The sequence below is a fragment of the Tripterygium wilfordii genome, chromosome 13 (genome assembly GCF_013401445.1).
Source record: "Tripterygium wilfordii isolate XIE 37 chromosome 13, ASM1340144v1, whole genome shotgun sequence".
Lineage (NCBI taxonomy): Eukaryota > Viridiplantae > Streptophyta > Magnoliopsida > Celastrales > Celastraceae > Tripterygium > Tripterygium wilfordii.
The window spans coordinates 4309045-4319910 of NC_052244.1; the positions used below are offsets into that span (position 1 = coordinate 4309045).

The 10866-nt window shown below is 36.3% G+C and overlaps 2 protein-coding genes across 2 annotated transcripts; both read left to right on the top strand.

The window, feature by feature from the left end:
* Window positions 1–3626: 3626 nt before the first annotated feature.
* LOC120012448 (disease resistance protein RUN1-like) lies at window positions 3627–5630 on the top strand. The gene is made up of 2 exons (XM_038863875.1): window positions 3627–4093; window positions 4199–5630. The coding sequence occupies exons 1-2, from the start codon at window positions 3627–3629 to the stop codon at window positions 5301–5303; spliced, it is 1572 nt and encodes a 523-aa protein (XP_038719803.1). The 3' UTR covers window positions 5304–5630.
* A 2-nt stretch (window positions 5631–5632) lies between these two features.
* On the top strand, window positions 5633–8354 carry LOC120012449 (disease resistance protein RML1B-like). The gene is made up of 3 exons (XM_038863876.1): window positions 5633–5674; window positions 6613–7359; window positions 7475–8354. Exons 1-3 carry the CDS (start codon window positions 5633–5635, stop codon window positions 8315–8317), a joined length of 1632 nt encoding a protein of 543 aa, XP_038719804.1. The 3' UTR covers window positions 8318–8354.
* Window positions 8355–10866: the final 2512 nt, after the last annotated feature.

Consider the following 10866-nt stretch of genomic DNA (forward strand, 5'->3'; position numbering starts at 1 on the left):
AGGCATAGTTTACGGAATATGGTGGTGTTTCATAGGTTTATCCAGTGCATACCTGAAAAGCAATGGCTGCGGTTCGCATATACTGGAAAGCATGTAATGTAAAGAATAATAATAGCAAAGTCTATATTGAACATGCGCAAAGTATTTTAGCAAAATTTATCCGATTTTACCTTTCACGGGAGCTTACACCCATACCCTATGGATCAAAAAGACTCATTTTATCTCCATCTAAGTCAATCGTATCTCAATATGTTGCTAAAATCAAATGGAGGAAATTGATAAACCAACTCCAATTTTTCTATTTCAAATAATTTCCTTAATTAATTAATAAGAAAAAAAATCCCGAAACAAAACAGTGCGTTATGTTTCCCAGTCCCTGTCCCTTTTATTCTCCCAGGAGCAAAATCGTACCTTTCAGCAAAATCTCGCAATGATGATGCATACAATCCTTATAGTATTTATTCCTACCAAAACAAAAGAGTTGGACTGTTCTTCTGCATGTGCTTGTGATTTGTTGGCAATCAAAGTACATAGTCATATTGTTCAAACAAAGCGGAAAGGGGTGGCTCATCTTTTTCATGGAAGAAGAGGTGGAAAATGACTTCAATGAAAAAGAAAAAGTTGTTTTCATCTAGATTTTGAAGTCGTCTTATTATAACATTAATATTTGGACCGAACAAACTCTATCACTTGAGCTGAATTTCATTAGCATTTTCTTGCTCATAAAAGAAATAAAAGAAATGGGTGTTGGGGACTAAGCTACCAGACAATTCGCTAAAGAAAAAAGTAGTTTTGAAGTCCCATATTCCTTTACAGTGTGTTTGGATTGAGGGATTTGAGAGGAAGTAAAGGGAAAGGAAAGAGAGTTTCCTTCCAATTCTCTTATTTGGATAGTTTATAAAAAATAAAGGAGAGTGTTTTGAGCAGGATTGAGATAAAAATTTCATTAAAAGGAGGGATTTGGAGAGAATTAAGGGGAATATTCCATTTCCTTCCCCCAAATCCCTCAATCTAAACACATTAAAAAAAAAAAAATGCGCCCATTTGATTTTTTATCCGATCCATAAAAGACTCGTTTTGGAAGTCACATCTTTCTTGTCTGAAACTGCAAAGAATTGATATGTTTATAGTTGCTTTTCTTCTTTCTACAATTACTACATATAAAAATTGACGAAACAATTATAAATAATGCAATTTTCCACTGCTACATAAAAAAATAAAAAGGCAATTAACATAAGTCATTAGGTCAACTCTTGCCATGTGTCTATTTTATTGAAAAAAATAATAAAAAATTCCATCTGTGTAGTTGGGTTTATTTGACTTTTTTTTTTTACGTCAGATCATCAAATTGACTGATTGGACCTTAGCAAATCCAGCCCGAGCAACAACTCAGTAATATCAGTGGTCAAAATGAAATGCTTAAAACTTGAGTGGTTGAATTGTAACATGACATATCTGTTAGTGGTCAAAAATGATATTAACTCGATAATTTTGTTTTTAGAGTGTGGTCTAGACTCTATTCCTTCTTCTTCTTCTTCCGAAATAGAGTCAAAAAGTTGAATAATAGTTTCTATTTTATTATGCGAGTCGTCAATCTAGGTGTTCTAGATTGTAACTATATTGTTTAAACATATCCTTATTTAGAAAATATTGTATTTTGAATTCTATTTATTAATTTATTTCTTTCCTCAACAGTTATTTGAGGATCATTATATAAATGTCGCCAATAATTTTAAATATTTTTTACCGATTCACACTCTTGCTTAGAGTATTCACATTCTTGTAATGTATTTATTTCATAACTTTCATAAGACAAAGTTGATAAAGAGTTTCCTAAGTCCAACTTATTTTCTCAAATATTTTGTAATGATAGGCAATGATCGATATTTGGAACTGGAATCCTATTTTATTAAAATAAATTTTAAAAGTATATAACGATATCTTATACTTTTTTACAAATACAATATTGATTTTAATATTAGTTATTTTTATCGTAAGAGAGAATTTGAACCTTCAACCTGTTCGAAATCTTAAGGAGTGGCTAATAATTCATTGATTCGATATTTTTACGCTTACCGATCTATTGAAAATTGATCAAATACATAAATGATACATGGTGTTCTTGAAGTAAATGTTATATTAAACCATAAAAGAAAAATGTTAAAACTTCAAATTTAGCAAAAGATATATTATTCAAGTTTTATATATGCAACAAAACTCTTAATTCAATTGAAATAAATATTTTGGTCTCTTCTTGCTCAAGGTGCAGGACAAACATGATTCTGTTCTCTGGTTGTCATGTTGTCATTGGAAACGTGTCCGAGATATATCAAGAAGTGTAAGCTGCAAACTCTGAATTCTCCTGGACTTCCTCCGCGCTTATCCAACTGAAATATCGGTTTCCATCTAACAAATTTTTTTAAATAGAATAAAACAATTATGACAACAAATCCTTTGATTGTAGCATTTCGAACATAGCTCTTCAAACATCCATGATTTCTAGTAACTAACTCTTAGATTTCAGCTCATATAACACTAGATTTCTTGCAAAATGAATGAACAATTTGAAATCCTCCTGCCCTTGCCATGTGTCCACTAGTGATTGGTTTACCATTGTCAATTGAACCCCACGCTACCACGTTTTAGTAGGTGATTGGACGTCACTTTTGGTACAAACAAATACTTATTTCTTTTTTCAATACCATAACATAAATATAAAGAATTCTCCTATGCGGATCAATTTTTGATGGTGTGAATAAGTGAAATGACAAGTGGGGTCCACTATTTTGGATCCTATATATTTCAAATCATTAGCGAACATATAGATCCGCATTTTAGGTTCTTATTTTAAGCATGCATGAGAAAATTCCTCCCATAAATATTATGCAACCAATTAATCAAGATTTATTTTTTTCCTCCTAAGATTAAAAAGAAAGAAGAAAAAGATACATAGCAAAACAAACTAATTACACTATAATTTTTGAAATACCATTGAGAAATTTGCTTCTGATTGAAATTGGGCACACATATGCCTAACTCAGTCGATTGTCAACCAAACCACCGTTTGTTGATAATTATACTATAATTATATTAAATAATATATAGACATATTTATTAACATATTGTTTCTCTTTAGAAACTACACAAAAAAAGAAGAAGGAAGTTCCCATTATTTTTCTCCAATGTGTTCTCCTCTACACTTTGAAGAGATCATAGAAATAACTTGTCCCAGGTGAATAATCCGTTAGTCAACTTACAAATAGGACCTTAGAATGAAAATTTAGCCTTTTCAAGTCTGTCTTGGAAATCAGAGATTCAAACCATTGATTTTTCTCAAAAATTAGCAGACGTGGTCAGGCGTACTTCAATAAAAAAATTTGTGAAGAAGAGATGGAGAATTACTTCAGTTTAAAAATTTTTTTTGGGAGAGAAGAAAGGAAGTTGTTTTCATAATAATAATATTAAAATTCAGCCGAATTTCATTAGCATTTCATTGCTCGTAAAAGAAATAAAATAAATGGGTCTTGAGGACTTTCGGTACTCCTCTGCAAGTATTTAAAGCCTAGTTTTGATTTGTAAAGTTACATCTTTTTTGGCTGACTCGACGCAAAAATAGTGATCTGATTATGGCAGCTTCTTCTTCTTCTTCTCTCTCCCAAAGGAAGTATGATGTTTTCATTAGTTTTAGAGGGAGTGATACTCGTGACAACATTACCAGTCATATATATGCTGCTTTGTGTAGTGCAAGAATCCAAACTTTCATTGATAATGAGCTCAGGAGAGGAGATGATATTTCAGATGCTCTTCTTAGGACGATTGAGGAATCAAAAATTTCCTTAATCATTTTCTCTGAGAACTATGCTTCTTCAAGATGGTGCTTAGATGAACTCGTGAGAATCATGGAGTGTAACAAAGAAAATGGACAAATTGTTATACCAATCTTCTACAAAGTGGATCCATCACATGTAAGAAAACAATCAGGCCCTTTTGGACAAGCTTTAGCACGGTATGAAGGTCATCCAAAGATGCAAACATGGAGGCATGCTTTCACAAAAGCTGCTAATTTATCTGGATGGGATTCACAGGTCACAAGGTAATTCCTTTATTTTTCTCCCTTCTTGATATTCTTATTATTACAAAAATTATTTCTTGCGTACAAAATCTACATATAATTCGGGTTTACTTATTTTCTTTTCAGTCCTGAGGCTACGCTTATTAAAAGTATTGTGAAAGATATTTTGGGCAAGCTTTACTACGCTTCCTCAAACAATTTTGATAATCTTGTTGGAATGAGTTCTCACTTTAAGCAAATTGAATCATTACTGAGCATGATTAATGAAGATGTTCGCATTATAGGACTTTGGGGGATGGGAGGTATAGGTAAGACAACCCTAGCTAGAGCTTTCTTTAATCATAATTTTTCAAAATTTGAAGGGCATTGTATTCTTGAAAATATCAAACAAACATGTGAGAAGTGTGGACTAAATGAGGTACGAGATAAACTTGTTACTGGATTATTGAGAGATGTGAACTTAAATATAGGCACTCCTAATATGGGAATTCCGTTTATAAGGGATAGGCTCCATCGTAAAAAGGTTATTATTGTTTTGGATGATGTAGATGATTTTCAGCATATAGAACTTTTAGTTGAACAACGCGATTGCCTTGGTCCAGGAAGTATTGTCCTCATAACAAGTAGGGACAAACAAGTGTTTAAGAATGGAGTTGATAGGATCTATGATGTTCCAAGGTTGGATTACAATGAAAGTCTCCGTCTATTTAGCCGATACGCTTTCAAACAAGAGCATCCACAAGAATTTCATCACATGAAATTGTCAGACAAGGCAATAAATTATGCAAAAGGTCATCCATTGGCTCTTAAAATCTTGGGTTCCCATCTACGTGGAAGGAGCAAGCAAGAACAGGAAAGTGCATTGAGAAAATTAGAGAGAACCCCAAATATGGCTGTGCAGCAAGTGTTGCTCATAAGTTATGCTGGATTGGACCACCAAGAAAAGAATTTGTTTCTTAATATTGCTTGTCTCTTTAAAGGAGTGAGTGGTAATGAAGTCAAATGCTTCCATGATGCTTGTTATTATTCAACGGATATTGGACTTGCTGTGCATATTGACAAATCTCTTATAACTATTCGAACGGATGGAGTATGGATGCATGAATTGCTACAAGAAATGGGTCGACAAATTGTCCGCGACGAATCCGTTGAAGAGCCAGGGGAATACAGCAGGCTATGGGATTATGACGACATCAGTCATGTATTAACAAATAACATGGTAAGAGCCTAATGCAGTAACTTTTGTATTTCAAATGTAACCTCACGTGTAGAAAACGTTGTCATTCATATTTTTTTTAAACAATCATTTTGTAGGGGACTGTAGTGGTGAAAGCTATATTGTTGGACATGTTTACACTAAAACGCTTGAGCATAAATCCTTTAGCATTTCAAAGGATGCACAATCTTGAGTTCCTCAAAATTAGAGGCTATTCGTTTGCTGTGTGCCTTCCTCATGGCCTTGATTCTCTTCCTAACAAGTTAAGATATATGGATTGGAAACATTACCCTTTGACATATTTGCCATCAAATTTTCATATGGAGAATCTAGTTAGGCTCGAAATGCGTAACAACCATCTTGAACGATTATGGAAAGGAAAACAGGTATACCTTTATATTTTTCATTTGTTATGGATTCACAAATCATAAATTCTAGATTCCTTCAAAGAAAAATGTGCTGACAAATCAGATATCTTTTTCTTTTAATATATTAATATAAAAGCAAGCATTCTTAATATTAATGAAAAAGGATTAGATTTCAAAAAACTTATGTCTAGTAGGTGTTTTTATAATGTTTCAAGCTCTCACAATTTATTATTTAAAATCCATCTTGACGAATTGTTGTAAATCCACACCCCCATACACACCAACAATATTGTCCGCTTTGGGTTGTCCGGTTCCCATGGATACATCGGGCCCGCACGGCTTTGTTTCTCCTTAGGCCCAAGCAGGTGGGCTAGGCCCAACCCACTCAAGCCTAGGAAAAGGCCTTGATGGTGGTAAGAGGTGGGCTTAGCCTTATAAACAAGGCATGAGTGCCCACATCTTTAGATGTGGGACTTTTACACTCCCCCGCACTTGTGGGCTGGGTTATGCCAGACCCAACAAGTGGAGTAGAGGTCATGTCCAACAGGAACGAATTGCTCCGATACCATGTTGTAAATCCACACCCCCATACACACCAACAATATTGTCCGCTTTGGGTTGTCCGGTTCCCATGGATACATCGGGCCCGCACGACTTTGTTTCTCCTTAGGCCCAAGCAGGTGGGCTAGGCTCAACCCACTCAAGCCTAGGAAAAGGCCTTGATGGTGGTAAGAGGTGGGCTTAGCCTTATAAACAAGGCATGAGTGCCCACATCTTTAGATGTGGGACTTTTACACGAATTGGTCCATATAGTACGTAGCATTATTGTTTTGCATGTATTATAATTCTTTGGCTTTACAAATTACCAAATAAAATATAGTAAAATTACTTTGCTTTGGAAAAAATCATATGAAACAGAAATAAATCCTTAAAGGAGAATTATATTTCTTATGTAGAGTATTGTCCACTTGAAGGAGATTGATCTCTGTAACTCCAAGAAGTTGATTGAAATTCCAGACCTTTCACTAGCTACAGATCTTGAACGCCTATATCTTGGGGGATGTTCCCTTATGAAGAAATTTCCAGAGGTACCATTGAAAACCCAAGTTTTAATTTTACATGGGACTGCAATCGAAGAAATTCCATCAACAATCTGCAATCTCACATCCCTAGTCTCGTTGGAACTTGGTGGGTGCAATAGGCTTAATAATTTCCTCATCACCATTTACAAAATGAAACAGCTCTGGCATTTTGGTCTGCATCTTCCATTGAAGAAAAGGGAGCCTCAACAAGAAGTTAATATACATCTGAGGGAGTTAACTGACCTTTTTGTTTGGTTATCTACGGTGGTAAGCCTAAATCTCTCTGGAAACGATTTTCAGAAAATCCCTGTTACCATCAAACAGCTTACTAATCTCAAATTGCTTAACCTGGTGGATTGCAAGAGGCTTCAATCACTGCCTCAGCTTCCGATGAATGTCCAACATATATATGCAGATAATTGCATATCACTAGAAATGGTGGCAAGTCCTTTATCCACGACAGCCAGAAGAGTATTTGACTCTCGCCCAGATTGTTTGCCGGTTGAATTTCAATTTCAATTTCTAAATTGCTGGAAATTGGACCGAAATGCACGAAACAGCATAGTGGCAGACTTAGAATGGAAGTTGCTACACTTAAAAGCCAATTATCCGGGAAGCGAAGTAGTCTCTCTCTCTTCTCTCTCCCTCTCTCAATATGGGTCTCTCTGTCTGCATTTATATACATATTTTAAGATAAAATTGATGATTAAAGAAAATTCTGCTTATCATGATGCAGGATTTTGTATCATCCGGGATCAATTTTCCAGGAGGTGATGTTCCAGATTGGTTCAAGTATAAAAGCAGGGGATCCTCACTAACTTCAAAGCTTCCTACACATTGGTTTAATGATGAGTTCGTTTGTTTGGTTTTCAGCATTGTTCTTGAATGCAAGGACTTCCCCAAGTACATTCACTATGGTCTTAACTCTAATTGCCATATAAGAACCAACAGAGGTGACAGCTTCAGTGTTTATCCTGGTTTGGAGTTTTATCGGCTACCTCGAGATGCTATTCGGTCGAATCATGTCATTATAAAATATGATGAATCATGGATAAATTATTGGAGAAGGATACCAGACGAAGCAGATGATGTGGATGAGATCTCAATTGAATTCGATATTGGGGAATATGCCAGAGAGAAGGATTTTAAGATCAAAGAGTGTGGGATGCATTTACTATACACTCATGACATAGAAAATAGACATGGTCGTTCGGTGGGCCAACCTAACTCTCCTTGTGGTGATCTGACCCAGTTCTCCTTAAACCCAGATTGCATGGATGATGATGTTGAAGAATCAGATATAGAAGATGCTAAAGATAATGGAGGCCATAATGACGATAGTTGCAATGTGGGCAGCCCTGTTGAAAAGTTAGTTCCTGTACTAAGTAGGAAGAAAATGAAATGGAAGCTAAATACGTTTAGATTTACTAAATTTCTGACGGTCCGACGGAAATCAACTCGAAAAGTTTCGAGAAACTATTGTAAGGTCAAAAGAGCTCCCCACGGCAGAGAAGATGGATATAGACTTTCAATGATCCAACCTAACTCTCCTTGGCATGATCCGACCAGTCGTCCTTGAAGCCAGGATGTATATGTTGACCAATGGAAATCAACTCAAAAGGGAGGCCTACAATTCGATCCAGTTCTGATCCTGTTTCAGCACAATTTCTCCAGTACAAGAGTAAGTCACCCTGTAGAAAAATAGGAGCAATTGTAGAGAAGAATAGAGGCAATATTTGATGTGTATGTATATTGATCAAACATTACAATTACAACCTCATATATATAGGGATCAAACATTACACCCTAAGACAAATGTTCCATAATTTGAGGAGCAAATTATGGGACAAATGTTCCATAATTTGAGGAGCAAATTATTCCATAATTTGAGGAGCAAATTATGCCATAATTTGAGGAACAAATTATGCCATAATTTGAGGAACAAATTATGTCATAATTTGAGGAACAAATTATGCCATAATTTGAGGATTTAATGTCAATACTCCCCCTCAAGCTGGATCAAGAGGATTGATTGAGCCAAGCTTGGACAATAATCGGTGAAAATGACCAGAAGACAGAACCTTTGTAAAAACATCAGCAAGTTGATCATGGCTTCGAGTGTAAACTGTTTGAATAACTTGATTCTGAACTTTATGACGAATAAAATGACAATCAACTTCAATATGTTTTGTGCGTTCATGAAACACGGGATTAGCAGCAATATGCATAGCAGCCTGATTATCACAAAAAAGAGTCATAGGAAGACTACTTGGAAAACCCAAATCTGCAAGCAAACTCTTAAGCCATATTAGTTCACATGCACTGGATGTCATTGCACGATATTCAGCTTCAGCACTAGAACGAGCAACCACATGTTGTTTTTTGCTACGCCAAGAAACAAGATTTCCACCAACAAACATACAATAGCCGGAAGTGGACTTTCGATCAAGGGCATTTCCAGCCCAATCAGAATCACTATATCCTGTAATCCGTAAGTGACCGTGCTTAGCTAGAACTATGCCACGACCAATAGAACCCTTGAGATAACGTAAGATTCGTTTGACAATGCCCAAATGGAAAAGAGTAGGAGCGTGCATGAACTGGCTAACAAGACTTACACCATAAGCAATGTCAGGTCGAGTAATAGTGAGATAAATGAGCTTACCAACCAACCGTTGGTAATCACTAACTCCTTGTAAAGGTTCACTGGCTGTATCAAGATTTAATTTGTTATCCAGTGGAGTGGATGCTGGTTTTGAATTCATCATTTCGGTTTCCTCTAGCAAATCAAGAATATACTTCCTTTGATTTAGAAATAAACCTTTGCTGGAAACTGCCATTTCAATGCCAAGAAAGTAATTTAAGGAACCAAGATCCTTAATAGGAAATCGAGATTGAAGAGTGGTTTTGAGTTGAGAAATAGCATCAATACTATTCCCAGCAATAATAAGATCATCAACATAAATTAGGACCACCACTATAGTATTGGAAGAATGACGAATGAACAAGGAAGAATCAGCTGTACTGCGAGAGAAACCAACCTCTTGAAGAACAGTACTTAACTTGGCCTGCCAAGCACGCGGAGATTGTTTCAATCCATAGATTGATTTGTGTAGGTGACAAACCAAAGAAGAATCCGAACTCTGTGGATGTCCTGGAGGTAGTTTCATATAGACTTCTTCTTCAAGATCCCCATGAAGGAAAGCATTTTTGACGTCCATTTGACTCATAGACCATCCACAATTTACGGCAACTGAGAGGAGAGTACGCACTGTATTCATCTTAGCAACAGGAGCAAACGTCTCTTTGTAATCTACACCAAAGGTTTGAGTAAATCCCTGGGCCACAAGGCGAGCTTTATGCCTGTCAATGGTGCCATCCGAGTGAAATTTAGTTTTATATACCCAGCGGCTCCCCACTGGTTGTTTTCCAGGAGGAAGTTTAACAACACTCCAAGTCTGATTTTCAGCAAGAGCTTGAAGCTCTTCACCCATAGCTTGTCGCCATATTTCCTGAGAATTTGCTTCCTTGAAATTCTTAGGTTCATGAACAGTAGAAATAGCGGTGAGAAATGCCACATGAGCTGAGGAAAGACGATGATAAGTGACATACTTGGAGAGAGGATGACAAGCAGAAAAAGTGACGTAATCTTGAAGTTTTGTTGGAGGGACGCGGTTTCGAGTAGGATTCCGTCGAACCAATGACGGTGAAACCTCATGATTATTAGTGGAAGCAAGCACCTCATGATTATTAGTGGAAGCAAGCACATGCACATCTTGGAGATTCTCGGGCTGTTCGGCTGGAGGATTTTCAACCAAATTTTCAGCTAGCACATTTGGAAGGAGTTCAGCTTGTCCAGTTGGAGGATTTTCAGCTGCCTGGTGCGGAACAAACTCAGCAATATTAGGCTTGTGAGGAACCCCTTCAGAAATAATCTCGGATATAGGCAAGGGAAACACGTCCTCTAAATCATCTTGAGAATTTGTATAATAAGGTGTTGCTTCTTCAAACATAACATCTCTGGAGACAAATAATCTTCGAGAATCAGGATGATAACATTTATACCCTTTCTGGGTCGAAGAATACCCCAGAAAAATACACTTAGCAGCTCGGGCATCAAGCTTATCA